Source organism: Panthera uncia, unplaced genomic scaffold (assembly GCF_023721935.1).
Source record: "Panthera uncia isolate 11264 unplaced genomic scaffold, Puncia_PCG_1.0 HiC_scaffold_1537, whole genome shotgun sequence".
In the NCBI taxonomy this organism is placed as follows: Eukaryota; Metazoa; Chordata; class Mammalia; order Carnivora; family Felidae; genus Panthera; species Panthera uncia.
Genome location: NW_026058181.1, coordinates 1 through 26,037, shown reverse-complemented (window position 1 = coordinate 26,037; position 26,037 = coordinate 1). Strand labels below are relative to the sequence as shown.

At 39.0% G+C, this 26,037-nt stretch overlaps 1 protein-coding gene across 5 annotated transcripts in view; it reads right to left on the bottom strand.

Moving 5' to 3' along the window:
* The window catches only part of LOC125917151 (cytosolic carboxypeptidase 2-like), a 44,963-nt gene extending 19,003 nt beyond the window's left edge, over positions 1-25,960 (bottom strand). For 3 of the 5 annotated variants that reach the window (XM_049623420.1, XM_049623416.1, XM_049623421.1), the window contains exons 1-8: positions 25,832-25,960; positions 25,507-25,570; positions 24,189-24,323; positions 20,484-20,537; positions 19,563-19,748; positions 11,645-11,752; positions 4,311-4,464; positions 752-1,534 (exon numbers count right to left, since the gene is read on the bottom strand). In XM_049623420.1, the coding sequence (XP_049479377.1) occupies positions 752-1,534; positions 4,311-4,464; positions 11,645-11,752; positions 19,563-19,748; positions 20,484-20,537; positions 24,189-24,323; positions 25,507-25,570; positions 25,832-25,867 (1,520 nt within the window). In that variant the 5' untranslated portion in view covers positions 25,868-25,960. The remainder of the gene's footprint in view (positions 1-751; positions 1,535-4,310; positions 4,465-11,644; positions 11,753-19,562; positions 19,749-20,483; positions 20,538-24,188; positions 24,324-25,506; positions 25,571-25,831) is intronic. The other 2 variants (XM_049623417.1, XM_049623418.1) reach the window with 2 other exon arrangements.
* Positions 25,961-26,037: the final 77 nt, after the last annotated feature.

Genomic DNA, 26,037 nt, shown 5'->3' with positions numbered 1-26,037 from the left:
TTGCCTGCCAGCCCAACACTCCCCCCACCCTCTCACACAGATAAGGTTAGAGGGTGTATGCATTCACGTATCTTACACGCTGTAGTTTCATTTCCTTTAAGGTGGGTACTATTACATCATAGCCTTCAATTGCTTTCACACAGGCTTGGAAAATATTAACTGACTTTTTTATTATTCTTTCTTTATGCGATGAAATATAAGAGGTAATAAGGAACTCAGATTCTGGAACCCGAGAGCGTGTATTCAAATTATCTATTCTGTTGCTTATTAGCTCTATGACCTTGGGCAAGTGACTTTTTTCTGGGCCTTAGTTTCCTCACCATATATAATGGGGATACTGATTGTGCCTACCTCAGGGGGTTAATGTGAAGATTACATGGGTCATGTATCTGTAAAGCACTGAGAATACCGCCTGTCCCCTATACACAAACACTGCCTAGTAGTTAGGTACTATTATTATTATTTGCCAGGCCTCCTGACAAAGACCTATGAACTTCTGACTTCTGACCTCTCTATTCCATTGTTTCACTTATACGTCAAACAACCCCTGGCAGAAATGTTGCATGTTCAGTTTAACCCCAGAGACAAAACATGACTTAAACGTTTGAAACTGAACGAACTCATGTGACTGCAAAGAGAATGGCAGACTCTCTCTCAAGCCGTATCTGATCGCTACATCAAAGAGAGCCCTCGCACCCATCAGAGAGCACTCACAGCATTCGGAGGAAGATCAACAGATAAAGGGGCTCACCTTTTGATCATGTTCCTGGTGTACCAGATACAAGGGAAAGACTCCTTCAGAATGGTTTTATAATGTCTATTCAAGTCCCTTCCAGCCAATGAACACCGGTAATTCCCCACAATCACTCCATCTGGATTTAACATAGGAACCACTTTGAAGACAAAGATATCTCTGAGGAGCTGGGCATCTGGAGAGTTGCTCAGGATGAAGTCCAAAAAGCCTTTCATGATCCAGGAGCTGTTACTTTCTCCGGGGTGGACTCTGGCACTCAAGACCACAGCTTTCTTTGCAGCTGCCTCTTGAGGGGTCCGGGATGGGTTGGTGATGGTGAGCAGGTAGACGGTATTTCCTGCAAGGCTCCTGCATAAAGTTCGGAGTTTGCAGAACTGAGACTGGACAGGGTTGTTTGCCACTGACAGCAGGTAGCACTGCAAGTCAGTGTATGTATATGGATAGAAGTGTGCGAAGAAGCAAGTGTCCTGGTCGTGTGGGAACTGAATGGTCCACGTGAGACAGTAAAAGGCCTGCTGCCCATCGTCCCTGTTGTTCTTATAGTACCTGATTTCATTTCCTTCTCTTCTCCAGCCAATGTTGTGGGTCTTGGCGTCCAACTGGGAGTACATGAGTGGCTTCATCCCTATAGTATAAAGGCTCTTGGGTTTTAGCAAGTTGACAATGGTGAAGCGGTAGGTGGCATCTTTTCTAGTATTCTGCACTCGAAAATAAAACCACTGAGTGTGTTTGTTTGTATAGAGGTCAGTTCGCAAGGTGAGCTCATACTCATAGGTATCTCTGTAGTGGAGAAAATAGAAGAATATCTCTGTAACACCACATCCCCCCTCAAAAAACAAAGCTTAAAAAATGTTTTACCTGGGCAAAAATAGATCTTATTTCAACAGGAAAGCCTGCTACCTCAAACATTAATTTTCTAGTGTACCTAGTTCCTCAACTCATACATTAGGCTGAAAGAAATATGGGTCAACCAAGTTTATTTGGGGTATTTGGGAGCTCTGTGAGTTTTTTATTTATTTTTTATTTTATTTTTATTTTTATTTTTATTTTTATTTTTTTTAACGTTTATTTATTTTTGAGACAGAGAGAGACACAGCATGAACGGGGGAGGGGCAGAGAGAGAGGGAGACACAGAATCGGAAGCAAGCTCCAGGCTCTGAGCCATCAGCCCAGAGTCCGACGCGGGGCTCGAACTCGCGGACCACGAGATCGTGACCTGAGCTGAAGTCGGACGCTTAACCAACTGAGCCACCCAGGCGCCCCTCTGTGAGTTTTTTTAGTATCGTTCTGGAGTGTTCAGTAGCAGTTCCCAACCACTTCAACACATTTCTAGAACCACACCTAACGGCAGCGAAGCCAGAGCCCTCTGTTGGCTGTTAGCTACCTCCTGGACATGACCACTATGGAGGAGAACTGTCAGCCTCAGGTGTTATTTTAGCTCTGATTATCAACAGTTTGAAGATGAGGGGGCATCTCTGGAATGCATTCACCTTACTGAAAAGTAGCAGAAGAGGAAATACAAATACTAAATCCTGAAAAGATGCTCCCACATAGGCATAATGCAAGAAAGGCAAATTAAAATAGGAAGTCATTCTCCCTCCATTTCATGCATATTCCAGCTTTGGGAAACAGTCGCTTTCATACACCGGTGATGGGAACTGAAATCATGTTGGAGGGTAATTTGGCAAAAAACAGCAATACTTAAAGTGTTCAAACCCTTTGGCCCCCCAATTATATTTCTAGAATGTATCCCATAACATCACAAATATTTAAAAATATAAATGTCTTTGCAACTACATGGATGAAACTAGAGGTATTATGCTAAGCGAAATTAGTCAGAGAAAGACAAATATCATATGACTTCATTCATATGAGGAATTTAAGATACAAAACAGATGAACCTAAGGGGAGGGAAGCAAAAATAATATAAAAACAGGGAGAGGGAAAAACCATTAAGAGACTCTTAAATATAGAGAATAAACTGAGGGTTGCTGGAGGGGTTGTGGGAGGGGGGATGGGCTAAATGGGTAAGGGGCATTAAGGAAGACACTTGTTGGGATGAGCACTGGGTGTTATGTGTAGGGGATGAATCACTGGAATCTACTTCTGAAATCACTGTTGCACTATATGCTAACTAACTAGGATGTAAACTTAAAAATTAATTAAAAAATTTTATATATATATATATATAATTTAAAAAGTGCCCAAGAGTATTAATTCTGTTAATTCATTAAACAAAAAACAGTAAATACCTTCATTTCCTATCAGCTGGGCACAGGTTACACATGATATGGAACACCCATACAATAGAATAATATGAATTATTAAAAATAAGGAGATATGGGAATGCAAGCTGGTGCAGCCACTCTGGAAAACAGTATGGAGGTTCCTCAAAAAACTAAAAATAAAACTACCCTACGACCCAGCAATTGCACTACTAGGTATTTATCCACGGGATACAGGCGTGCTGTTTTGAAGGGACACATGCACCCCCATGTTTATAGCAGCACTATCAACAATAGCCAAAGTATGGAAAGAGCCCAAATGTCCATCAATGGATGAATGGATAAAGAAGATGTGGTATATATATACAATGGAGTATCACTCGGCAATCAAAAAGAATGAAATCTTGCCATTTGCAACTACGTGGATGGAACTGGAGGGTATTATGCTAAGTTAAATTAGTCAGAGAAAGACGCAAATCATATGACTTCACTCATATGAAGACTAAGAGACAAAACAGATGAACATAAGGGAAGGGAACAAAAATAGTATGAAAACAGGGAGGGGGACAAAACAGAAGAGACTCATAAATATGGAGAATAAACTGAGGGTTACTGGAGGGGTTGTAGGAGGGGAGATGGGCTAAATGGGTAAGGGGCATTAAGGAATCTACTCCTGAAATCATTGTTTCACTATATGCTAACTAATTTGGATGTAAATTTTAAAAAATAAAAAATAAAATTAAAAAAATAATGAGATAAATCTGCAGTATTGCCATAGGAAAAATATAAAGCTTATTATGTGGAAAAAAGCAATTTGCAAAACGGTATGTATACCATCATCCTATTTTTAAAAACAAAATAATTTCTGTATATTATACATACACAGTAAAAGGGGGAAAAGTTACTGCATGTATATCAAACTGTTAACAGTTTCTGCATCTGAGAGGTACGATTACAGAACTTCAATTTTTTATGTTATGTATTTTTATTAATACAGATTTCTTCTTGAGTTTTACTTAAGTAAACTCTACACCCAAAACAGAGCTTGAACTCACGACCCTGAGATTATGCTCTTCTGATTGAGCCAGCGAGGCGCCCCTATTAATACAAATTAAATTAATACTAATTTCTTTCATAAGCAGAAAAAAAAATGTAGATAAATTTTTACCCTGAGGGAATATGAGTCACAATTATTCAATTTTTCTTCATCCTCATACCATTTCTCACCACTTCTCTCTTTTCCAAAAACACCCCTAACTCCTAATATGACTCCTGAAGATGTGAGTCAGTCCCTCCAGCGATCACCCCTTTGGGAAATTCCTGTTACTCACACTCTGACAGCTTTTTGCAGATTCCCGCTCTCAAACCTTGACTCAAACAGGAGAGTCTTGTCCTCAGGTCCTTGCAGCGTAACAGCAAGCTCCTTGATGATCCCTCGCTTGCCTCCCACTCTGGAACTAGTGAAATAGGAACCTTCGGTGGGCACTGCAGAGGAGACAGACCTATTTAGAGCAGGTTCCACTAAGAATCTATTCATCCAGCCAATATTCACAGAGCTCCTCTGTGTGTTTATCGCCATTCTAGGTTAACGATAATGAATATTCAGATTTTCAAGGGTCCTTGCTGAGACTTTTAATTTTAAACATTGTATTTCTTTGAAGACCTTTAAAGTGGTGTAGAGCACCTCCTTTTGCTGCACGGCTGCCCCTGGCATCTCAGATACTGTTTGTACCCACATAAGCCCTAATCTGAAAGGACGTTGACAAACAAATGAGATTCTACATAGAGCATCTGAAAACATTTACAACCTTTATTCTAAAAAAATAGCATCTATTATTTTTTAACTTTTAAAAAAATTTATTTACTTATATTGAGAGAGACAGTGACAGCACAAGCAGGGGAGGGACAGAGAGAGGGAGAGAGAGAATCCCAAGCAAGTTCTGCACTGCCAGTGCAGAGCCCTATACAGGGCTTGAACCCATGAAACTGTGAGATCACGACCTGACCCGAAACCAAGAATCAGACGCCCAACCAACTGAGCATCTACTAATTAAAAATAAATAAATAAATAAATAATAATAATAATAATAATAATAGAGGGGCATCTGTGTGGCTCAGTCAGTTAAGCTTCCGACTTCTGCTCGGGTCAGGATCTTGCAGTTTGGGAGGAGTTCAAGCCCTGTATCGGGCTCTATCCTGACAGCCCAGAGCCTGGAGCCTGCTTCAGATTCTGTGTCTCCCTCTCTCTCTGCCCCTCTCCCATTCTCTCTCTGTCTCAAAAATAAAAAATAAACATTAAAAAAAAGATAATGGAGAAAAACAAAGAAAGAAAGTATACTTCATATAATTTTTTTGGTATATCCTTCCAGATTTAAATATAAAAAAATAATAGAAGTTTGAGAAGAATTGGCATGGGTGAATTAGCCTAAGAAGGGAACCAAAATATCTATAGTAATTATAGTGAAAAGGTTATGATTGAAATTTTATCTTTAAAATGATGCTAAACAAACAAATATATATATATATATATATATATATATATATATATATATATATATATATTATTTTTTTTATTTAACAAAACTTAGATTATAATCATCTCTTTCTAATCCTTGCAATAATCAATTGTTAATTTGTTTTAGAAAGTGGGGTTGAGGGGCGCCTGTGTGGTTCAGTCAGTTGAGCATCTAACTTGGTTTGTGAGTGTGATTTGTGACTCACGGTTTGTGAGTTCAAGTCCCCTGTTGGGCTCTGCTGACAGCTCAGACTGGAGCCTGTTTTGGATTCTGTGTCTCCCTCTCTCTCTGCCCCTCCCCCACTCTCATTGTCTCTCAAAAATAAACATTAAAAAAAAAAAAAGAAAAAAAAGTGGGGTTGCAACTTTTCAGACAAATTCAGTAAGACTGCCATCTGACATCTTTGATTTTTACAGTTTCTTTTGCAAAACTATTTCAAAACTATTTGTAAAACTTTGTAGTTTTCCCAAAGACTTTGTACCACCATATTCTTATCATTATGTCTAGAAGAGCCTATTTCGTCATCTTTTGTTGATTTTCTCTTCAACTGTTGTTAACTGCTAAAAAAAATGTCTAGATTCTCATTTGTCAGTGGCTTTGCAAGTGATTCAAACAATTCCTTAACATCCATCAGCTTCATAAAATCCTGCATCTCTTGTAAGGATAATTTCACTTTGCAGCTGATTTTTACTGTACTTGCATTATATTGTCACATATTAACAATATCCACCAATTGGCAAGTGACTGATATTAACAAAGATGCTGACCACAGGGCAGGGCAGATGGGAGCATTAAACAGTAATATGCTGACATGTGGGGACTGATTATATAAGTCTAATTTATTAGTAAATCTGTTCATGTTACGACAGCTTTTGTTTCAATAGGCAACTCTGTCGCTGTGGAGACTTAGGTAATAAATATTTGGATAATAAATGAGAGCAAAAGAGAAAAGCAAGCATATAAAGAAGAGAGTAAAAGAAAAAAACAAGCACAGAGGAGGCAGGAGCAGAGTCACGTAATGCAACTAAAAGCTGGGGACCTACGTGGTTCAGTCTCTTCATGGAAGCACAAAGTTATAGACCAGCAACCAGATGTAATTAATACAGGAATTTCGACATTTTTTTGAGTCTCTCAGGTAAAAACATTAAAGATGATCCAATTCATAGTCCACAGTAACATTTCTCAAAAATAAAACCTCTTTCCTTGTTTCTCCCCATTATTCTCATAGCAGGTAAACCGACAAACTCCCAAATTCTCCCCGGAGTCCCATCTTCTCCATTTTCTGTTTCTTCATTCCTCCAACAGGGTGGGCTCAATTCTCCTTGGTGAATCCAAAGGACAAGATCAAGACCACCGCCACAACTGCGCATTAACAGGACAATAAGGAAAATTCACAAAAGTTGTCCTCTGGAGAGTGAGCTCTCAGCCCTAGGGGTTGCTCCTAGGCAGAAAACATCTCTGAATAGAACAGGTAAAGCAATTGAATTCAAGGTCAAGGAGTTTGTTGAAAATGACTACCACCAGGTCAACAAGAGGTAAAATAGACTTCTAGTACCCAAGACTTTTGGGGCACCTGGAAGGCTCAGTTGGTTGAACATGCAACTCTTGTTCTCGGGGTTGTGAAGTTCAAGCCCCACTTTGGGTATAGACATTACTTAAAAATGAAATCCTTTTTTTCTTTTTTTAAATGTTTATTTATATTTGAGAGCGACAGTGAGAGAGTGCATGAGCAGGGGGAGGGGCAGAGAGAAACAGAGACAGAATCTGAAGAGGCTCCAGGCTCTGAGTTGTCAGCACAGAGTCCGACACAGGGCTGGAACTCACAAACTGTGAAATCATGACCTGAACTGACGTCGGACACTTAACCAACTGGGCCACCCAGGCTCCCCACTTAAAAATGAAATCTTAAAAAAAAAAAAAAAAAAAGCCCAATACTTTCCTGAGCTTCCAGGAGCAGTACATCCTCCATTATTTATGACTGAAGTCTATCCACTTAAGACCTTATACTTTAATGTCTCCCAAACTCCTTCTCAGACTCTCCGTAGGTGGAGCTAGGGAGACTGTAAGTTGCTTCACCCCACTCACTTCCCCACATGTAGCTTTTCCCAACACGGTATTACTAACACAAGCACTCATAATCAAGGCAACTGGGAGCAGAGCATATGAAATTACTTCAAAGTTGGGCCACCTGCTAGAATCGGTTCATTTCATTTTTTCAGTTGTGGAAATGTGAACACTGCGGTCCCTCCCTCCTAGTTCTGGTTGTTTCTCTAGAAGCCTACCCTGATTTCATTGACTTAACACATTTTATTTCTACTAACTAAACTTGGTACATATTCCTCCTCCAATAAAATTGATTTCCTTTCTGATCATTACTGTATAGCAAATACTGATTTTCAAATTGTGAGAATATTTTTCTTGCTATTTCTTGAATACAACATTTCCCAATCTCAGAGAACCCCTTTTAAAAAGTTCTAGGGGCACCTGGGTGACTCAGTCGGTTAAGCGTCTGACTTCGGCTCAGGTCATGATCTCATGATTCGTGGGTTCGAGCCCCACATTGAGCTCCATGCTGGCAGTGCAGAGCCTGCTTGCAATTCTCTCTTCCTCTCTCTCTGCCCCTCCCCTGCTCGTGGTCTATCTCTCTCTCAAAATAAATAAAAAAAAAAAACCAAAAAAACAAAACTTCTAATTAACTCTGGTACCTATATATACAATAAGCATCAGATGATTTTTGGTGATGACAAAGGATGCCCTTATTGAAAGCTTCTCTAGCTTGCCATGTCCCTCCCTATGACTAACTTCACATTCTGAGATTATGAATTTAAAACTTAATTCCTCATCCTTGGGAGGGTTCCTATTAACTTTTCTTGACTCATTGCTCTTGAACATTATATCTCCTTTCCTTTTCTTTTTTTAAGTAAACTCTACCCCTAATGTGGGCTTGAATTCATAACCCTGAGATCAAGAGTCGCATGATCTAGCATGCTTTACCAACTGAACTAGCCAGGTGCCCTTATGTCCTTTCTGTCTTAAATGTTTCTATTACCACCTGCTTCACATCCTACCCATCACCTGTTATTGCCTTTATTATAGCTATTTTAGTGAGTGTGAAGTTGATTCATCCTTTCCATAACCTTTTTCAAGCAGAGGAATTTTCTTCTATTCCTAGTTTTTTGAATGTTCGTATGCTTTTTCTGCATCACTTGAGAGGATCGTGTTCTTCCCTTTGTTCTAATGTGGTGTGCCACGTTGGTGTATGGTTTTTAGCCTGAACCATCCTTGCATTCCTGGAACAAATCCTCCCTGGTCACGCTGTATAATCCTTTAATATGCTGTTGGAATTGGTTTACTGATATTTGGTTGAGGATTTTTGCATTTATATTCTTTTTTTTTTAAGCAATAGATTATTTTCTTTATTTAAAAATCTTTTTCTTTACCTCTTCTTTTCCTGATTTTACCTCATCTCTCATTTACAAGATAAGAGATTTTTAAGACTGCATGCAGAAAAAATAGCAGTGCATAGTAACTGCTTAATAAATGTTTGCTACTGATACACATAGTGGAGCCCGGTATTATGGAAGGAAGGTGGAAAGGTAAGGAGAGAACACGGTATGCCTTCCACCTCTATGATTCTAGAACGTTAGGAGCCACAGTGAATTATCAAGATTTTGAAGGCAACCTGCAATCATTGCGCTGAAAACGAAAAGAGTAAAATGTCCTTAGTCTCCATCAGCAAGGAAACATTTCTGCCCTAAAGATGATTATTAGGGATCCTGATTTTACTTATTTATTTTTATTTACTTATTTTTTTTAGAGGTCCTCATTTTTAAAATACTTATTATCTAAGTCTCCACAGTTATGAACCTGGATAGAAAAAAAAATCATCAAAACATTGCATTTATATTCTTAAGGAATACGGCTTTTCTGTGATGTCTTTGTCTAACTTTGAATATTGGCTTCACAAATAGTTAGAAATGTTTCCTCCTGTTACTGTTTTCAGAGCTGATGAAGGACTAGTACTATTCCACCTTTAAATGTTTGATATAATTCAAACAAACCCTGTCAAGCCATCTGGGCAAGGAATTTCTTTGCACAAAGATTTTTAATTACTAACTCAATTTCTTTGTTTTCATCTATTCAGATTTTTAAAATTTCTTCCTGAGTCAGTTGTGTCTAACAATTTTTCCTATTCATCTATGTTGTTTAATTTTTTGGCAATAAGTTGTAACTGGTAATTCTTTTTTTGTGTGTGTTTCCTTCTCTTTTTTCATGGTTGGTCTAGCTAAAGTTTTGTCAGTTTTGTTGAGGTTTCCGAAGAACCAACTTTTGGTTTGATTTTCCACATTGTTTTCCTATTTTCTGTTTCACTGATTTCCATCCTTATCTTTATTATATCATTCCTTCTGGTTGCTTTGGACTTAGTTTGTGCTTATTATTCAAATTTATTAATATGAAAGCTTAGGTAATTAATTGGAGCTCTTTCTTCCTTTCAAATATAGGCATTTGAACCCATAGGTTTACCTTGCAGTACTTTAACTGCATCCCATAAATTTTGATATGTTGTTTTATTTTTACTCAGCTCAAAATATTCATCTCTTATGATTTCTTTAATTCATGGGTTACTTAGAAATGTGCTGCTTAGGGGCACCTGGGTGGCTCAGTCAGTTGAGCATCTGACTTCGGCTCAGGTCATGATCTCGCAGTCCATGAGTTTGAGCCCCACATGGGGCTCTGTGCTGATAGCTCAGAGCCTGGAGCCTGCTTCAGATTCTGTGTCTCCATCTTTCTCTGCCCCTCCCCCGCTCATACTCTGTCTCTCTCTATCAAAAATAAACAAATGTTAAAAAATATATATATATGTGATTTAATTTCTGAGTATTTGTATATTTCCCAAATTTCATTCTTTTTTTTTCTTTCTTAAGTAGGCTCCATGCCCAGCAAGGAGTCCAACACAGGGTGTGAACTCACGATCCCAAGACCAAGACCTGTGCTGAGATCAACAGTCAGATGCTTAACCAACTGAGCCAGGTGCCCCTAAAAATATTTTCTAGGAGCCCCTGGGTGGTTCAGTTGGTTAAGTGTCCGACTCTTGATTTTAGCTCAGGTCATGACCTCATGGTTGTGGGATTGAGCCCCGTGTCAGGCACCGTGCTGAGTGTACAGCTTGCTTGGGATTCTCTCTCTCCCTCTCTGCCCTTCCCTTGCTTGCAATTGCGCTCTCTTTCTCTCTCTCGAAATAAAATAAACATTAAAAGAGAGAGATGGATTCTACCTATAGGAAGGCTGCAAATTAATGGAAATCAATTAAACCACATGGTAAATGAGAGTTATATGCACATACTACAAAGAACTCACTAGAACACAGAGATGGAGAAAAGAAGAGCAAGTTCCCCCAAATATCCAATATCTGATTTCTAGGAAGTGGAGTGACACAGGAGAACCTTTAAATTTATTTTTTTAATGTTTATTTATTTCTGAGACAGAAAAAGACAGAGCATGAGTGGGGGAGGGGCAGAGAAAGAGGAAGACACAGAATCAGAAGCAGGCTCCAGGCTCCAAGCTGTCAGCACAGAGCCCGACGTGGGGCTTAAACTCATAGACTGTGAGGTCATGACCTGAGCTGAAGTCGGAAGCTCAACCGACTAAGCCACCCAGGCTCCCCAATACAGAAGAACCTCTAAAATGGGCTTAGAACTATTAAGAAAAAGGTACTGTCATTTTAAAAAACAACTGAAATTTTATTTTATTATTTATTTATTTTTAATATTTTTTTTAATGTTTATTTCTGACACAGAGCATGAGTGGGGAGGGGCAGAGAGAGAGGGAGACACAGAATCTGAAGCAGGCTCCAGGCTCCGAGCTGTCAGCACAGCCCCCGATGCAGGGCTCAAACTCACAAATCGTGAGATCATGACCTGAGCCGAAGTCAGTCGCTCAACCTACTGAGCCACCCAGGTGCCCCAAAAAACAACTGAAATTTTAAATCTGATTAGCCATTAATATCACGGCTCCTATTCAGGCTGGTCTGGAAGGACAGTTTATTTATCACTAAACTATAGTTTGTTAAAAATAACTGTTATTATAGAAAATATGTTTATTACAATATTGTCATGATTATCACTGACTGTTCAGTGTAATAACAATACCTGAATCTAATTGAAAGACAACTGTGCCTTTTTCTTCTCCTACAATTTCTGGTAACTTTTCATTTCCTGTAGGTTGATAGAAATATTCTGGTTGAGGTGGAACCCACTCTGAAAGAAAACATTAAAAATGTACAAAATAAGAAGCAACATAAAAGGTATTTTATCCAGAACTAATGTAAAATTATATATAATAATTATTATTCATGTGGTTAGTCTGGTTGAATCAAACCAAATTCTCATAGTAAGTCTCCAGTTTGTTTGTAAATTATGTCTTGCTTCTTTCCATAAAGATTATGAGGAGATTTTTAACAAAAAGTATATACAACAAAAATATAAACTTTTTTTAAAAAAATTTTTTTTTTTAACGTTTATTTATTTTTGATACAGAGAGAGACAGAGCATGAACGAGGGAGGGTCAGAAAGAGGGAGACACAGAATCTGAAACAGGCTCCAGGCTCTGAGCTGTCAGCACAGAGCCTAACGCGGGGCTCGAACTCACAGTCTGTGAGATCATGACCTGAGCCAAAGTCGGCTACTTAACCGACTGAGCCACCCAGGCGCCCCAAAATATAAACTTTAAATAGAAGACTTAAAAATAAGCCAGAAAGGTCAATATAGTTGATCTATAGTTGCTCTAACAACTCTTCAAAATTTGGCCCTGAGCTTCTTTCTCTTTGGCAATTATTTTTAAGATTGTATTTTTAAGTAATCTCTACACCCAACACGGGGCTCAAATTTACAACACTGAGATCAAGAGTCATGTACTCTACTGACTAAGCCAGCCAGGTGCCCAAAAGTTCTTTTTAAAGGCAGGAAAATATGATCAGCTACATAATTTATATTACCATAGAGGAACAAGTATATCAACTATTTCAGAAGAAACAAAGCTTTTTCAGTAACACTCAATTCTAAAAGATTTCTCGTATGTGACTTGGGCAACTCTCAGTATCATTTTAACTACAGTAGCCATTGATGAAAGCCAACAGCATATAAAGACACAAATGAAATTCAATAATACGTTAAAAGGATCATATACATTGATCAAGTGGGATTTATTCCAGTGATGCAAGGATGGTTCAACATCAGCAAATTAGATAATGTGATACACCACATTAACAAAATGAAGGATAACAATCCTCAATCATCTTGGTCGATGCAGAAAAACCATTTGGCTAAATTCAACATCCATTTATGATAAAAACTCAACACAGTGGGTATAGAGGGAGCCTCAACATAATAAAGGCCATATATGACAAGTCCACAGCTAAAACCATACTCAAATGTGAAAAGTTGAAAGCCTTTCTTCTAAGATCAGGCAAAGGCAAAGATGCTGACTCGTCATTTTTCCTCAACATAGTACTGAAAGTTCTTGCTGAAGTAATCAGGCAAGGAAAAATAAATAAATAAAAGGCATCCAAATTGGAAAGGAAAGTAAAACTGTCAAACTGTTACTATTTGCAGATGACATGATACTGTACATAAAAAACACTAAAGGGGCACCTGGGTGGCTTAGTTGGTTAAGCGTCCCACTCTTGATTTTGGTTCAGGTCATGATCCCAGGGTCGTGAGACTGAGCCCTGCGTTGAGCTCTGTGCTGGGTGTGGAGCCTGCTTAAGATTCTCTCTCTCCCTCTTCATATGCCCCTCTCTCTCTCTCAAAAACTCCCCCAAATAGTAAAAGCTTCATCAAAAAACTGCTAGAACTAATAAATAAATTCAGTAAATATACAGAATACAAAATCACTACAATCAATACAAAAACATGTTGCATGTTTATACACTAGTAATGAACTATCAGAAAGAAATTAAGAAAACAATCCCATTTACAACTGTATCAAAAAGAATAAAATACCTAGGAATAAATTTAACTAAGGAGGTGAAAGACCTGTATATTCAAAACTATAAGACATTAATGAAAGAAATAGAAGACACAAATACATTAGAAGATATTCATGCTCACGTATTTGAAGAATATTTTTAAATGTCCATACTACCCAAATCAATATACAGATTCAATGCAGTCACTATAAAAATTCTAATGGCATTTTTTCACAGAAATAGACCAAAGAATCCTAAAAGTTCTATGGAACCATAAAGACCCTGAGTAGCCAGAGCAATCTTGAGAGAAGAACAAAGCTAGATAGAGACTTCATGCTCCCTGATTTCAAACTATATTATAAAGCTACAGTAGTTAAAACAGTATGGTATTAGCATAAAATCAGACACATATATCAATGGAACAGAATAGACAGCCCAGAAGTAAATCCACATATACATGGTCCATTAATTGATGACAAAGGAGCCAAGAATATATGATGAGGAAGGACAGTCTCTTCAATAAAGGGTGTTGGGAAAACTGGACAGTCACATGCAAAAGAATGAAACTGGAACACTGTCTGACACCATACAAAAAATTAAACTCAAAATGGATTAAAGACTTGAATTTAAGACCTGAAACCATAAAACTCCTAGAAGAAAACATAGGCAGTAAGCTGCTGGGCATTGGTCTTGGTGATGATGTTTTTTAGGTAGGCTCCATGCCCAATGTGGGGTTGAACTCACAACCCTAAGATCAAGAGTCACATGCTCTACTGACTGAGCCAGCCAGGTGCCCCCTAGTGATTATTTTTTAAATCTGACACTAAAAGCAAAAGCAGCAAAAGCAAAAATAAACAAGTGGGACTGCATCAAATTAAAAAGTTTCTGTGCAGCAAAGGAAATCATTAACAAAATGAAAAGGCAATCCAGTGAATGGGAAAAAATATTTGCAAATAATATATCTGATAAGAGGCTACTATCCAAAATATATAAAGGATTCATACACCTTCATAGCAAACAAATAAGCATTCCAATTAAAAAATGGGCAGAGGATCTGAATAGACATTTTTCCAAAGAAGACATACAGATGGCCAACAGAGCCATGAAAAAATGCTCTACATCATAATCATTAGGGAAATGCAAATCAAAACTACAATGAAAATCACCTCATACCAGTTAGAATGGCTATCATCAAAAAGACTAGAAATAACAAATGTTAGTGAGGATGTGGAGCAAAGAGAACCCTATTGTTGGCAGGGCATGTAAATTGGTACAGCCACTATGGAAAATGGTATGGAGGTTCCTCAAAAAAATTATAAAATAGGGGTGGCTCAGTCGGTTAAGCATCTGACTCTTGATTTTGGCTCAGGTCATGATCTCATGGTTCTTGAGTTTGAGCCCTGTGTAGGGCTCTGCACTGGCAATGCGGGACCTTCTTGGGATTCTCTCTCTCCCTCAGTCTCTGCCCCCCACCCCACTTGTTCTTCCTTGTGCTCTCTCTCGCTGTCTTAAAAAAAAAAAAAAAACTTAAAAAAAATTGTAAAATAAAACTACCATATGATCCAGCAATTCTACTTCTGGGTATTTATCCAAAGAAAATGAAAATACTAACTCAAAAACATAAGGGCACCCCCATGTTCACTGCAGCATTATTTATAATAGCCAAGATATGGAAATAACCTAAGTGTTCATTGATGAATGAATGGACAAAGAAATTGTGGTACAAATACACAATGACATATTATTCATCCATAAAAAAGGAATGAAATCTTGTCATTTGCAACATGTACAGACCTTGAGGACATTGTGGTAAGTGAAATAAGTCAGACAGAGAAAGACAAATACTGTGTGATCTCTCTTACATATTGGATTTAAAAAACAAAACAAACAACAAAACCAAAGAAATAAGCTCATTGGTGGTTGCCAGAGGTAGACAGGAGAAATGGGTAACCAGTTTTTTTTTTTTTTTTTTAGTTTAAATAAATTTGAATGAAAAAAAAAATGAGCTCAAGGTCATACAGCTAGTAAGTGGCAGATCTGGGCCTAGAACCTCATTGGAATCACTCCAAAATCTGTGCTTAAAACTTCTGTTCTTAGGGAACCTGGGTGGCTCAGTCAGTTAAGCATCTGACTTTGGCTCAGGTCATGATCTCAGGGTTCATGATTTCAAGCCCCACACTGGGCTCTGGGTTGACAGCACAGAACCTCCTTCAGATCCTCTGTCTTCCTCTCTCTCTGCCCTTCCTCAACTCACATGCGTGCTCTCTCAAAAATAAACATGAAAAAAAAACCCTGCAGTTCTTTACTGCTTCTAATATTATCTTCTGACTGACTAAATATAAAAAAATAAAGACAAAATAAATAATAAAGGTGCAACTCATTAAAAAACAATGCTTGGGCCACTTGGGTGGCTCAGTCAGTTGAGTGTCTGACTTCAGCTCAGGGTCATGATTTCACGGTTCGTGAGTTTGAGCCCCGTGTCGGGCTCTTGCTGATAGCTCGGAGCCTGGAGCCTGCTTCAGATTCTGTGTCTCCCTTTCTCTGTACCCCTCCCCCACTTGTGCTCTGTCTCTCTTTCAAAAATAAAATAAAACATTAAAAAAAATTTAAAAAAACAATGCTAATTTCTTATCTTTAAAGAGATGGGAAATGATGAGGGTGTCAATTTGGTTTAAACAATAAGGTGCTTGTTATCAAATTTCCTTGAAATTAAAAAGAATTGCCTTTTAAAATATCTAGTGCTGGGGTGCAACTCTTGATCTTGGGATTCTGGATTCGAGCTCCACGTTGGGCATAGTATTTAAAAAAATAAATAAAAATCTAGTGCTTTTGTGGATTACCACTGCAATAACGTGGTTATTTAATTCCAGTTTCCCACCTTTTCCCCCTCTTGGAACTGCATCCAAAATCCTCACAGGAATTTTCTCTGCTTATTTTATACAGAGAAAAGCAAAATCCTATTGTTCAGCCACATCAACTTAGACTTTTATCTAAAAATTGATCTTAGGACTTCTCAGCTATTATACGAACTCAAAATTCACCCTCCATTTCCAAACACCTTAAGAGCAGAATCCTGTGCCCAGTTAAGACACTGAGAAGTTCCCTCTATTTTCAGCTTTATCTCCTGTCTTTCATGCTCAATGCTCCATGGTTGCTCAAACATGCCATGCTCTTCCTCTATGTCCTCTAACTAGAATATTTTCTTTGACCTTCTCAGGTGGATTACTTGTAACTTATCATCCTTCAGATCTCAGTATATGTGTCATCTCCTCTGGGAAACCCTCCCTAATCTTCCAGGCTGGTGTTAAGCGTTCCCAGAGGGACTAAACTCTAAGCAATTGCCTGGTTGTATCTTCAACAACCCCACCAGTATGTGAACTCTCGGTGTCTCCGTTTGTTTATCATTATATCTGTAACACCAAGCACTGCACTTAGCAGATGGCCGATGCTTATTAAATATATATTGAATGAATATTATAAGAGGGAAGTGTGAGAATAAGAAACATCCAGTTGTTTATCTAGCAGTCTAAAGCAGAGACATAATGTTTGATAGACGTAGGCATCCCAGCCATTAGAAAAGTCTCCACTTCAATGCAACCCACTTCTGAAACCCTCACATAATGAATGCTGAAGATTGTATCTGCACCAAGAGCTCAAACGTATGACCAGCAATCTCACAAAACTAGTCTCCACCATTTCCACAAAAACACTCCAATAAACTCAAAATGCAATTAAAAACAGTCAAAACTGGGACACCTGTGTGGCTTAATGGTCACACATCTGACTTTTGGCTCAGGTCACGATCTCAGGGTTCATGAGTTTGATTCCCACATCAGGTGAGCTCTAGTCCCACTTCGTGTGAGCACAAGCCCTGCTTCAGGCGAGCATGAGCCCTGCTTCTTTTTCTCTCTCTCCCTCTCTTTCTCTGCCCCTCCTGGGATTCTCTGTCTCTCTGCCCCTCTCTCACTTGCACCCTACCTCTCTTTCTCTCTAAAAAAAACCAAAACAGCCAAAACTGGGGCGCTTGTGTGGCTCGTTCAGCTAAGTGTCTGTCTGACTCTTGATCTCAACTCAGGTCTTGATCTTCAGGATCGTGAGTTCAAACCCCGCACTGGGCTGCACAGTGGGTTTAAGCCTACTTAAAAAAAAACCAACAAAAAAAATCTAACAACAACAACAACAACAACAACAACAACAACAAAACAACAGTAAAAACTATGTTCTGGTATGTATAGTGTTCATCAGCTATACCAAGGCTAGTAAAAATACAACTCCTATGGCACAAAAACAGACACTCAGATCAATGGAACGGAATAGAGAACCCAGAAATGGACCCACAAACGTATGGCCAACTAATCTTTGACAAAGCAGGAAAGAATATCTGATGGAATAAAGACAGTCTCTTCAGCAAGTGGTGCTGGGAAAACTGGACAGTGACATGCACAAGAATGAACCTGGACCACTTTCTTACACCACACACAAAAATAAACTCAAAATGGATGAAAGACCTCAATGTAAGACAGGAAGCCATCAAAATCCTTGAGGAGAAAGCAGGCAAAAACCTCTTTGACCTCGGCCTCAGCAACTTCTTACTCAACATGTCTCCAGAGGCAAGGGAAACAAAAGCAAAAATGAACTATTGGGACCTCATCAAAATAAAAAAGCTTCTGCACAGCGAAAGAAACAATCAGCAAAAATAAAAGGCAACCGATGGAATGGGAGAAGATATTTGCAAATGACCTATCAGATAAAGGGTTAGTATCCAAAATCTATAAAGAACTTATCAAACTCAACACCCAAAAAACAAAGAATCCAGTGAAGAAATGGACAAAACACATGAATAGACACTTCTCCAAAGAAGACATCCAGATAGCCAACTGACACAAGACAAAATGCTCAACATCATTCATCATCAGGGAAATACAAATCAAACCACAATGAGATATCACCTCACACCTGTCAGAAGGCTAACATGAACAACTCAGGCAACAACAGATGTTGGCGAGGGTGCGGAGAAAGAGGATCTCTTTTGCATTGCTGGTGGGAATGCAAGCTGGTGGAGCCACTCTGGAAAACAGTATGGAGGTTCCTCAAAAAATTAAAAATAGAACTACTCTACGACCCAGCAATTGCACTACTAGGTATTTATCCAAGGGATACAGGTACGCTGTTTCAAAGGGGCACATGCACCCCCATGTTTATAGCAGCACTATCAACAATAGCCAAAGTATGGAAAGAGCCCAAATGTCCATCCATGGACGAATGGATAAAGAAGATGTGGTATATATATACAATGGAATATTCCTCGGCAATCAAAAAGAATGAAATCTTGCCATTTGCAACTATGAGGATGGAACTGGAGGGTATTATGCTACATGAAATTAGTCAGAGAAAGACAAATATCACTATGACTTCACTCATATGAGGACTTTAAGAGACAAAACAGATGAACAGAAGGGAAGGGAAACAAAAATAATACAACAACAGGGAGGGGCACAAAAACCTAAGAGACTCTTAAATATGGAGAACAAACAGAAGGTCACTGGAGGGATTCTGGGAGGAGGGATGGGCTAAATGGGTAAGGGGCACTAAGGAATCTACTCCTGAAATCATTGTTGTACTATATGCTAACTAACTTGGATGTAAATTAAAAAATAATAATAATAAAATGAAATAAAATAAACAAATAAAAAGATCATAATAGAAAATATCTAAAGATAACATATAAAACATTTAATAAATAAATTCTAATAGTTAAAAAAAGTAAAAAAAAAAAATGTTACATCATGTGATTTTGAGTCAAAAAAAAAATACAATTCCTAAAACTCAAGCATATTAATACTGAGGCAGATGTAAGTACTGATATATTTCGGCCTCTAGAAAGGTATCCCTCCATTCCAATAAACCCTGAAGCATTTGAGCTTACACATTAGTGTAACTTTTACTTTGACCAGTGTATATCAGTTTCCCAGGGCTTAATCATTTCAGGATGAGCTAACAGATGTTGAATCTGTCCTGCCTTGTACTTCAGTATGCTGGACTTAATAGGTTCTCATAATAATGTCTGTCAGGACAGCAACGCGACACAGAAGTCACATTACCAATATGATGAAGGTTTTCCTTGATGACCTCACATTCTATTGGCCACCTCGGAGCCTGCAGAGGCCCACTGCTAGAGAAGAAGGTAAAGAGATCTCGGGGTTCTCGAAGACATGGGCTGACTTCACCAAATTCATCATGAAGAAGCTGCCTGCTCTTAAGAAGTGGTGAACTAAGCATAAGAGAATCTGCAGAGAGAAAGGGAATGAGTGAACAGCTTTCCTTTTCTTCTTGGGGACTTTACAGCTCAACTGTGACAACCAAGTAACTTGAAGCACTGTATTAAAATATGAGCACAGGTGCACAATCCTAAGACAGGTGTCTCCTTCAAGAAGGAGATCTAGTCCAAGACGACAGCATTGACATTATGCAAAGTTAAAATTCTACATTATTAAAATTCTACACAGTCTATTAAATATTTAAATGTAAAGGTTTAGAGTAAGTTAGAAGAAACTTTTTTGTTTTTTAAATCAAATTATGTCATATTATTTTTGCTTAGAGAGGCAAAAGAGGAAACTGCATTTCATCCGTTAGCGTTTTAGAGAAAAGTACGTAAGACTTTATTAACAACACTAATAACTATTAACTAATTTGTAGAAATAATCTACAAATTAACTTTCAAATTCAAAATACAATGGTTGGGAGGACACAGAAACTAACGAAGAGGAGAGAGCAGGGGCAGGAGAGAAAGATGAGCTCTTGGGAAAAAGAATGAGAAAGAAAGGAGGAAAAGAGGCTCCCAGGACGGAGAAAAAGAAGAGAAATGAGAGGAAGAAGGCAAAGAAAGGCAAGGAGAGGGGGAAGGAAAGGCCAAAAGCCCCTGGGTGTGGTGAGTGCCAGATCTGGAGGGGAGAGCAGGGAGTGAAGACGTATTTCTGTAAAGCAGCAGCATGAGTTTTCGGGTCTGGAAGGACATGGAATACCTCTGCTCACAGCTTCTATCTGTCTATGCACAGGTGAAGATATACAGGTGGGCCCTAGAAAGAGGAAGAAGGAGGCATGGTTTGTCCTAGGGATCTGTGACTTTCTTTTTTCTTCCCTCTTTCCCTATCCCTTTCCATCCTCCACCCCTATTTAGGGCCCCATTTTTCCTTCTTTTTTTCTTTTCTTTCTCTAAAATTTTTTCTTTTTAATTTCAGGGCCCTGTTTTTTCTGTCTCTTAATTTTTTCCCTAGTTTAATGAGGGGAGGGGGGATCATAAACATTTGGAAAGATGGTAAAGCTGCTCAGTGTTACATCAAGAAATGTAAACCACTATGACAAGGAAATACCACTTTTTTACCTAACAGACACAAAAAGCATTTATGTGTTTTCACATTCATTCTGGCACAGGTGTTAAGTAAACAGGTACTCTCAGAACCTGCTGGCAAGTGGGCAAATCAGTACAAACTTTCTGGAAAGCAGTTTGGCAGTTTATCTAGTAACATTTAAAATACAGAACCATTGATCCAGCAATCCCACTGCTAAGAATTTACTTTACAGATTTTCTCACAAAAATTCATCAAGATACACATACAGGGACGCCTGGGTGGCTCAGTCGGTTAAATGCCCAACTTTTGGTTTGGCTCAGGTCATGAACTCATGCCTCGTAGGTTCAAGCCCCATGTCGGGCTCCGTGCTGATGGTGCAGAGCCTGCTTGGGATTCTCTCTCTTTCCTTCTCTCTCTGCCCCTCCCCTGCTCGCTCTCTCTCTCAAAATAAATAAATAAACTTAAAAAGAAAAAAACTACACATACTAAGACGCTTACTGAAGCAATGTTCAAATAACAAAAATGTGGAAACAACGAAAACATCAAAAGGGAAGTTAAAATAATTATGACATATTAATCAGGTGGAATACTGTAGGTGCCCTTAAAAAAGATGAGGTAGGGGTGCCTGAGTGGCTCAGTCGGTTAAGCGTCCAACTTTGGCTCAGGTCGTGGTTTGTGAGTTCAAACCCCATGTCAGGCTCTGTGCTGACAGCTCAGAGCCTGGAACCTGCTTGGAATTCTGTGTTTCCCTCTCTCTCTGCCCCTCTTTCACTCATGCTCTCTTTCTGTCTCTCAAAAAATGAATAAACGTTAAAAAAAAAAAAAAGATGAGGTAAAAAATTGTGTGTGTGCTCATTTGAAAAACCTCTGTAAGGTGTATTATTAAATGGAAAAAAAATATCAAAGTTATAGTATTATAGTATTGTGTATAGTATCCCCTGTGAGTAATTAAAAAGACAAGAACACACAGATACATGAGGATATATGAAAAGAATTAAGACAATAATGGCTTTATCAGGAGTAGGGCACGGAGGGCTTTTAGTTTTCCTTTTTTTCTGCCATTTGAATTTGCAACTTTACACATATATTCCTTTTCTTTTGTTTTATTCATTTACTTTCTTTAATGCTTATTTATTTTTGAGAGAGAGAGAGAGTGAAAGAGAGAGACAGACAGAGAATGAGTGAGGGAGGGGCAGAGAGAGAGACACAGAATCCAAAGCAGGCTCCAGGCTCTAAGCTGTCAGCATAGAGCCCGATGTAGGGCACCAATTCACGAGCCATGAGATCATGACCTGAGCCAAAGTTGGACCACTTAACTGTAACTGACTGAGCCACCTAGGTGCCCTTCTCTATTATTTTTTCTTCTTTTTTTAAATAAGCAGATTGTATTGTAACCCATTCCTTTTTCTCTTTGTTCTTTTCTGGTTAAAAAACCAACAGCATAAAAATACTTTGCTACAAAGATGATGCAGAAAGATCTTTACTTCAACGATCAAAACAGGAAAAAAAGTCTGGAGTCTGGTTGCTCTAAAGATCATTTTTACTTAATACCACTGAGATTCTCAATTTACTATAAGGATCATGCATTTACAGCTGCATTGTCCTGTGAGGACTACCCCTTACTGTGAACAAAGTGGACAGAAGCAGTAAGGCTGAGATGAACTTATCGTAGGAGGAGACTTCTATAAGTCCACCCACAGGTTCCCGGGCACATCCTATTATCAATCACACTCTAAACCTCATTCACACTGTTGCCTCTACCAGCTGATTTTGCATTCATGTTTTTTATTCTATTGAGCCTGGCAATCATTTCTTATGAATGTTATCTTGAGTGTCAGTTAAATGGGGCAGGAGGAAACTGAAGGGTGTGGGGCAATCAGCTGGCTCCTAAGCCATCCCACCCAGATGAGTCTCCTTCGCTCAACCCCTGCCTTTCTAACTCCCTGTCAGGAGCCCTGGGACACAGAATGGAAGAGCCTTCAGGGCACTGGGATGTGCGCAGACATAGATTTTAAAACAGAATTGCTGCGTCAAGGGTCGTGCACTGTACTAAATTTCCCAGGTAGTGTCAAATTGCCTTCCTAAAATAGTCTACCTGTTCACATCCCTGACAGCAGTGGAGGAGTGTTCCCCCATACCCTGACCTATATATACTAGGTGTCATTAAAAAAAGCTTTTTTTCCCAAATCCCATAATTAAAAAAACAGCACCTTGACATTTTGATTTGTATCTTTAATCGGACGTGAAATCGAGCATCTTTCCATAAGCCTGTCGACTGTATTTGTTTTTAGGAAAGACTTGCTCATGTCTTTTTCTGCTTTGGTTGTCTTTGCCCATTTTCCTGTCTGGTCATCTTTTACATATTGATTTGTAAGAGCCTGTTATGTTAAGGACTGTAATCCTTTGACATATTTGTCGCAAACTTTTTCTTTTTCAGTTTGTTATTTTGCTTTCTTCACAGTATTTTATGGCTTTTGAGTCATGTCATTCACAGGTTTTAACTAGAAAAAGGGCACAATCAGATTTGCATATAAAAAAGAATAATGCTGTGTGGAAAACAGACTGGAAGGGATTAGCATGAAACAAGAGAAGAATTCAGGAGACCAAGTACTGGGGCTGTTTCAATAATGAGAAATGACGGCAGCTTGAACTGGGATCAGGGGAGGATATGGGGAAAAGAAAAGTGAATTGACTTTTGGTTGCATATGTATTGAGGGAGAAATTCAACTGCACACCTGCCCTTAGATTCCAGAAGGAACCTATAAAATCCTTGTGAAAACTTATTTTTTACTTAAGCTAGCTGAAATTGGTTTCCACCATTCTTTTTTTTTTTATTTTTTCTAATGTTTATTTTTGAAAGAGAGAGAGAGAGAGAGAGACCGACCATGAGTGGGAGAGGGGCAGAGAGAGAGGGAGACAGAAAATCTGAAGCAGGCTCCAGGCTCTGAGCTGTCAGCACAGAGCCTGACGTGGGGCTTGAACCCATGAACTGTGAGATCATGACCCGAAATAAAGTTGGAAGGTTCAACTGGCTGATCCACCCAGGAGTCCCCTGGTTTCCACCACTATTATGCAAACTGCCTTAACAAATACATCCATCAAATCTGTGTAAAAATCAATGTGCTCCTCTTGACCAAAGAGTCTTAACAAATTTTCCAACAATTTGAAGAAACAGATAATCCAGAAGGTATAGTATTTTAATTTAAAACCTATACTCCAAAGTGGATCTAGATAGAACATTTTTGAGTGATGTCAGGAAACGGTGGCCGAGGCTGCTTCTCTGGCTTCTCTCGAGTTAGGCCATATTCTCCTCAATACCTGAAGGAGTTGCTCAAGGCAACTGAATTCTGGGGTTCACAGACACTGATTATTACTCACACAGAAGCTTCTCCTTTTGCAGAGGGTCTGGTACCATACCCTGTCTTTCTCCAAAAAAGCCGGTCAACAGGTATCGAGGATTATTCTTCCAAACATGCTGGTGTGTAGCTGAGGTTGGTAAACTACCTCTGTGACCTATGAATAGACAATTAAACAAAGGTGCTGGAAGGCTAGTTCATCACCTGTAACATCTAGGTTAATACCAAAACCACGACCACTACCAAACCCGCCACTACTTCTGTCACCACCCGTCACCCACGGCAGGCTTTTACAATGAACATGTCCTATTTTCCAAAAAGCTTTCATATTCCAATTTACGTGAGCTAAGCATCATTTTCTCCATTTTACAGTGAGGAGAGACTTGAGAAGCAGCATGGTACAGTGGAAAGAGAAAGGTGCCCAAAGCTGCTTTGTCTTGAGGGCTCTTGAATCTGGCTAACTGGAAATTGTTTTCAACAAATTACCACTTTATTATTATTTTTTAAACGTTTATTCATTTTTGAGAGAGAGAGAGTGCGCGCAGGGGAGGGGCAGAAAGAGAGGGAGACACAGAAGAGAGGGACAGGCTCCAGGCTTCAAGCTGTCAGCAAAGAGCCCGATGTGGGGCTCAAACCCACGAACTGTGAGATCGTAACCTGAGCCGAAGTCGGACACTTAACCAACTGAGCCACCCAGGTGCCCCACAAATTATCACTTTAAAAATGAAACAGTTAATAAGAAAGTTTAACAAGGTTGATAGAAATAAAATCAATAATGAAACTTAATTTTATTTCTAGATACTAGGAACAAAGAGAATCAAAATTTAAAAAGATACCATTTATGGTAGCCTAACGATACAAAGTCCCATGACGAATTTACAAATCTTTATTGGGAGGCATTAAACAACATCTATGTAGACGAGGAAACAGAGTATATTCATAGATTGCAGAACCAGTATTAGAAAATTCTCACTTCTTCTGAAATTTGATCTACAGATTCAATACAATGGAAAAGGTAAGAACAGCCAAGAGACTTGTGGACAAGATGCAGGCCATGTCTTTCCAGATTATCAAGACTATTTAAATGCCATATGGTATAATTAAGAAAGGGTGGTGGTATTGGCCCAAGGATAGACAGACTCTTGTATACACACTCAAAAGAGGTGACACACAGCAGCACAGCAATGGAGAAAGGAAGTACTTTTCACTTCCCTTCACCTTTCCCTTATAGTGCTAGAAAAATTCGCCATTAGTTCATCCAAGTGCAACTCTTCCAGTTAATGAAACCATTTACTCCATGAAGGCAGAAAAGGTGATGCTAGGTAAGAATGAGATATTACCTTTAAAGTAGCCATAGTATTGAAGATGATGGTACATAAAGTCTTCATAGGGATCAGGAAGAGTCTGTGAAAGGAAAAGTCATCTCAATCCCGAAAGTCCTTTCAAGTAATACTGAACTCTTAACAAAAGGCACACAAGAAGTGTTTGTTGCAAAGGACAGTATACCCAAGGATTCCGTAAACAAACCGAGTGAAAGACATTCATGCAAATTATTCTATCTTGGGGATCAAGATCTCCTGCCGGAAAAAGGTGCCACCAGAATATACCTTCTGATATAGAAGTACTGGATTTCTGTGGAGTTCCTGGAGAGGGGAGTGTACCAACCTCCTGCTTTACCTCTGTTTCCAGTGCTGGGAACATGTTACTTCTGCATTCTATGCTGAAGACAAGTCAGTGACACCGGCGTCCAGCCACAACCCCCGCCCGATTTCCAAAAGGGCAGCTGATTACACAGAAGCTAAAACACCAGAACAGGACAACTGAAAAAAAACTGCCGATATCCTCCCCCACCCTCCTCCACCTGCGCGGCT